Raw genomic sequence first — 5,979 nt, forward strand, 5'->3', positions numbered from 1 at the left:
TACTGAAGCTAGTGCAGCAGGTTCTACCAACATGGCAGGCACCAAGCATATTTAAAACCACAAAGTGGGGTAGACATATAACGTGGCGAAATTTCATCTTCCAGAAACGGCAAGTGCTAAACTACAACCAATTCATCTACAGTTATACCACCACCCCAGAGTGCCCCCATAACGTGTGGGTTGTGATTTACACACCCTTTTTCTTCCGAGTTACAGTACTCCATAAGTAGGTGAATTTGGCAATGGTCAGGACTGGCCCAAGATCCCTAGCTGGTCGACGCGATCTCATCCGCAGCTGGCGTGTCTCCCTTCAGTTCCAGTGCTTGAGCTCTGTTCTTAACCAGCTCCTTTGCGAGAAGTTCGGTGTGTGCATCGAGAGACTTCTTGAAACCGGCAAAGCACTTGTCGCAGGCGTACTTGGCGCCATCCCTGACCGATGATCCGACGACAATGCCCGACGCGTATGCGCTGCATGCGTCCAGGATGGTTCGCTCCCGCTCGTGGAAATGGTGCACGACAAGGGTCTCAAAATGCTGCAGCAGGTGAAAGGCTTGTAAGAATGAATTCAGTGGCATGAAGAACAATGCACACGTGGTACAAATCCCAAGGATGTATTTTTTGCCATGTGCTACAAACCAGTTCCACTCGGGACGGGACCTCTGTTTTCTTTAGAAAATACTGGTGCACAATAGTGGTGATATTTCAGAAGATCATTTTCTTCTCCTTTTTGTTCAACATTCTATAAATAAAAATATAATGGACATTTTACGAAGATGTGGAAAAATTGATGTTGGTAATTTCACGTCACGACTCACAAGAAACAACTCCTCTATGGGTGCAGATTGTCTAACTTCACAGAGCTGTACTTAACACAGCTAAAAAGGAATTGAGGAGATGGCATGTATAATTGATAGAACAGAAACATAATTGAGCTATTAGGACGCCCCAGTAATCTGTGATTATTTCTCATATTGTTCAGAATAAAAAGAAAGATACTTCCATGTTCATCGTAGAAAATAAAAACACAGACGATTTTATTTACTTAAGTACTGTAGGAGATTCCCAACTTGTTTGGGACTGAAAGGCTTGGTTGTTGTTGTTGTAAGTACTGTAGGAGATTATTTCTAACCCAATTTGCATGTATGTAGTTTATTTTCAGCACGAGTATCAGTAACTTTGTAACCATGGCCAGTGAGAATCTTCTTTTACGCCATGAAGAGTAACCAAGACATCTTTTAACCATGGCAGGAAATGAGGGTTCTGTAAATTACCTTAGGAGGCTTACGAAGTGAATACAGCATAGTCTTGCATGATAGAACAAACGCAGTCTGATTATATGCCATGGAATGCTTTTCACCAAGAGGTGTATTAACAGTGTTTTTGTAGCCTGGCTCATTAAAGTATGGTTTATCATTCAACACGAGGCCCTGGATGGAGATCAACACCTGCAGCATGGTGGAATTTGACTTGCTCCACTTCTCACATCCAGAACCCCACCAAGTGTTCAACAGGCTAAGGCACACCTTTCCACTCTCATACAGGTTTGGATTTAGCCGAAGCCCACCTGAATGGTAGTACACTTTCTGTGCATATCGGACAGGTTTTTGTTAAGAGATTGCATTGGTGGTGATAAAGTTGAAAAATAAGGGGAGGCAGGTGTGAAGTGCCAACATACCGGTGGACATCGTGGGTATTCAGGAGGAAAACGAACATCAAAGAAGAAAAGACCGTCATGATATGGAGTTCCAGAAGGCCCGACAATAGCAGCCCTTAGCAGATCAATCCTGTCCTCATAAACTCTAACATATATAGATCCTGCATAATATGAAACCAAACTGAGATCCACGTTTTTATTGATAAAAAACTGATTTCAGGTGTAAATCCTCTAAAAGAAAGACTGCAGTGCAAGTATGACATGAGTCGACGACACATTAGGTTAGGCTTAGTGATATGCCAACATGATTTGACAGTTGCAAATAATTTTCCATTTTTCTCCAAGTATTAAATGATACTTTCCCACACGGTATATTCAGTGTGAAAAAGGAGTTCTAAACCAATCATGAATTTTTTAATTCTTGCATTAGGGGCTTAGTGCAGGAGTGCACCTAAACCACAGCTTACACACAAGATGTTGCCAGAAAAGGGCCAAGAAATGCAGAGAATGGTGACTATATGGAAAAAATAGTACTCCCTCCATCCCACAATAAAAGAAATTTTTGTAAGCTATGTTATCTTGCAAAAACATCTTATATTATGGGACGGAGGGAGTAGCATTCATTAAAGTTTCTTTAGTTACAGACTGGGGGGACATTGGTACATACAAAAATGGCATCAAGGAATCCTTCCACACAATGAGCATGAATAGTGCCATGAATTAGTTCGGGCCCAACAGCCATCTCAAAATACACACAACTCAATCAAGTTAGAAGAATGAATCAATGAGCAAATATCGTAATGAAGTTCAGATATGGTGTTGTGAATGTGATACTACCTTGAAGTTAACAAATATTTAATATTATACTATATTTAGAAGGTGAAATCAATAAGATATAATCAGCAAAAAGAACAGTTTTATGACAATAATAAAGGACCTTTAGATGCTTTCAGTTTTCACCGTCAATGTCATGATAGTCGGATGATAACAAATAGTATATACACTTGATTTCGTCATATAGAAACATGTACCAACCAGGTAGATCTCTCTGTAGAAGCTTCCATTCATTTTGGATTGTTTTCGTCCAATCTTTGCTCGTCTGGTCACATATTGGAGGCAGGGAACTAATTCAACAGTTGAACCTAATAGAGATAGTGTTCAAAAAAGGACATCGCATACCTTCCCTGGTGAGGCCTTTGCATAGTGGTGGTCTGAGTAATCTTGAACAACGTCAAATTGGTTAAATAACTTGTGATCCTCATCTTCAGATCCATCTACTGCCTTTATCGTTGATGAGATATTACTTGAACATTCAGGCTCATGTTTTTGCAGTGATAGCACATTGCCAGCCCCACTTGAACAGGGATCCAAAAGAATGTTACTTGCAAGGACATTTGCAGTGGGGTGTGGAGCAGCACTAGCACCTGAATCCAGAAGATTATGATCGAAGTACAAATGTTATCACCACATATGTACATAGACTCTTAGAGTTTAGGACAGACAAACAGGCACTACCGCAGTAAGCACCTGCCACATTATAATTCAGAAGAACAAGCCTGCGATGTACAGGATGGGATCCCCATCGTTGAGGTGCACAGCAACAATGCCTATGTGGTTCCTCCATTACATGGAATGATTGTCCATAAATCATAAAAAACACATTCCAAATTTTTTCTAGTACTGTAGTTGGTTATCAGCTTTCTTAACAGTATTATCCCTTCCAGTTGCTAAGTATAGCGTTTCTTTGCTGTGAGCACTAATATCAAGGTTTCATTATAATTGGTCTGAAATCTCTACCGGTTCAACCACAGGTTACTGCCATCTCTTTCATTAATCCCTGCTCACATTCCTAATGAAAGCCAGCTAATTGCCATTTTAAAGGAATGCTACAGCGTAAAATCAACATGACATAAAACTAACAGCTGTAATTTCCTCAAGCAACGAGCACAATTCATGTAGTGTATCCCTGACATCCAGCCATTGTTTACACAGAGCACTAAACTTATTGCTTCCTTAAAGCAATGATACAGACTCCATGTATTTCTAACTGGATGCATTTTTGCAGATAATGGAAGTACAACCCTGGAAGTGGCTGCATCGCACATCTTCTTTTGCGTGTAGTAAGGATGACATACGTATTTTATAGTCAAGAGCCACAGCTCAGAGATCCATTTGAGGGTCCACTGCACCCAGTACCGCAAAAAAAAAAATGGTGATAGACATTTCTCTGATACTATATGATGTCATTTAAAGTTTTAAAAAAACAATCAGGAGGCACAAACAGAACATTTCAAAATTTAACATTGGTCACCCGAAGCTACCTTGCCAAAGAGGGTCGATGGACTTGCCTGCATAAATAGAATCATTCATTAGAACATTCAGGAAAAGAAAAAGAAGTTCTATAAAATGTTTTCCCAACAAATAGTTAGTTTAATATAAAAAACTCCAAAACGTTGTCGATCATCACAGGCATGCATTCATACGGAAGTTCACATCCAACTATAATATAACAAACTCCAAAACATTGTCGACCATCACAGACATGCATTCATACGGCAGTTCATATATCCAACTAAAACATAGTAGCATTCAGATTCTACCAAATATGTACCCTCTGTATATAAGAGTGTTTAGATTACTAAAGTAGTGTTCTAAATGCTCTTATATTAGTTTACGGAGGGAGTACTTCAGTAGCTCCAAGGCAAGCAAGACAAATAAGTGTAAAGATATTAACATCCTGACATAACTACCTGGACCATACAACAGCCTAATTATTCTACTATTCCAACCAATTACGACTGCCACATTGGATATGCGGTTTCACTGCACACCAAGAACACATTCATCATGTTTATCTAAAAAAGAAAACATGGTTATCCGATGATACCCTTTTCACCACTGGACAAGACAAACTAGGTAATAAAGAGGGCAAGGAACATCCAGTGATCATGTGATGCAACTCCAGCTGAAAAATAGACCAAGTTAAGGAGGGAAGGTGCATCATCATCACCTTTCTTGTTGGAATTCTTCTTCTTTTTCTTGCCAACTCCAAAGAGTTGAAGCAGCTTCTTGAGAACCATCCTCTAATCCAATCCACCCCAGAGAGAAATCACCTGAAAAGCATGAAACGCCATTGGATTTGGAACCAACAGCTAGAAATAGGAAGCAATTAGGCAGATAACAGAGGACGCAAATCAACGCACGCGCATGAAGGGCAGGCATATGCATGAAAGTGTAGACCATAATAATAATAATAATCTCGCCGTAAGGAACAGTTTTCCCCACTTGCGGTTTGTTTCTTGTTTTTATTTTTCGCCTTTATATTTAATACGTACTCCATGTAATAAACTCATGTTCGTCGGCCCCAGTCAGTTGTTTATACTACTATGTACGTAGTACAAAACCCAGGCACTCCAATCAGTGCAGGAGTGACGCCATGGTCGGGCCAATGGACCCATGACACGACCAAACCCAGGAACAGACAAAACGAAAGAAAGCACGCAAGAACATCACACCACACCGCCCCGCAGGAGAGAGAGAGAGAGAATCATGAGGGCAAAGAGTATCATCGCATCATCATGATAATAATTGCAGGCAGGTTGCGCGAAAGAAAGGAAAACGATCTCCTCCTCAGATCGCGGAATCAAAAGAGTAGAAAATCATGGCGAGTAACTGAAGAAGAAGCGAGCAAACCAGCACGATCAAGGCGGAGAACAGAGCAGGACGGAGTCGGGGGCGGCGGCGGAGGAGCAGACCGGAACCCTAGCCCTTGCTCCCTCGGTCCTGGCGCCGCCGGTGGCCGGGGCAGGGAAGGGAAGGGCCGAAGCGGGTTCAGTCAGCAGTAGTGGTGCAGTCGCCAGTAGTAGGGGAGAAAAAGGGCGAGGCGCAGGAAGGGGAGGAGGCGGTCGGTCAGGGTGGGGGTGGGGGTGGTGGCTGCGTGCGCGAGCGAGCCCGGGTTTGGGGGGAGGGGAACGCGGGGTCACACCACACGGATGGGGCGCTTGCGTGCCGGGGAGGCAAAGCCCCCAACCCAACCCAGCGCTTTTCCCTGCTCCGCCTCCGCCTCCGCCCCGCAAGACCAGACCGGACCGACCGGACCCAGGCACGGCGCGGAGCAGACACAGGGTAAATCACCGAGCCAGTGCAGGGTTACTGTACGCATATTTGGCCGTGATTAGGGGTGCGCGCCCGTTGCCGTCCGGTGATTCCCCTGCTCGTTTCTGCTTTTCCGTTCAAAAAAAAAAAAGAAGATTCCCCTGCTCGTTTTGGGAGGGATGGGATGGGATGCCTTTCCTTTTCCCTGAAACTCTGAAAGGAAGTGACAA

The 5,979-nt window shown here is 42.9% G+C and overlaps 1 protein-coding gene across 3 annotated transcripts; it reads right to left on the reverse strand.

The window, feature by feature from the left end:
- LOC123443273 (putative ubiquitin-conjugating enzyme E2 38) lies at window positions 1–5,743 on the reverse strand. Of its 3 annotated transcripts, none has more exons than XM_045119602.1 (8): window positions 5,348–5,743; window positions 4,665–4,767; window positions 3,976–4,002; window positions 2,834–3,078; window positions 2,690–2,753; window positions 1,676–1,815; window positions 1,272–1,583; window positions 1–533 (listed from the first exon to the last, which is right to left on the reverse strand). In XM_045119602.1, the coding sequence occupies exons 2-8, from the start codon at window positions 4,732–4,734 to the stop codon at window positions 267–269; spliced, it is 1,125 nt and encodes a 374-aa protein (XP_044975537.1). In that variant the 5' UTR covers window positions 4,735–4,767; window positions 5,348–5,743; the 3' UTR covers window positions 1–266. The 3 variants fall into 3 exon arrangements, with proteins under 3 accessions (XP_044975537.1, XP_044975538.1, XP_044975539.1); XM_045119603.1 differs by having other exon boundaries at window positions 4,665–4,806; window positions 5,348–5,567; XM_045119604.1 differs by lacking the exon at window positions 3,976–4,002 and having other exon boundaries at window positions 5,348–5,567.
- Between the last annotated feature and the right edge of the window lie 236 nt (window positions 5,744–5,979).

This window comes from Hordeum vulgare, chromosome 3H, assembly GCF_904849725.1.
Source record: "Hordeum vulgare subsp. vulgare chromosome 3H, MorexV3_pseudomolecules_assembly, whole genome shotgun sequence".
Taxonomy (NCBI): domain Eukaryota; kingdom Viridiplantae; phylum Streptophyta; class Magnoliopsida; order Poales; family Poaceae; genus Hordeum; species Hordeum vulgare.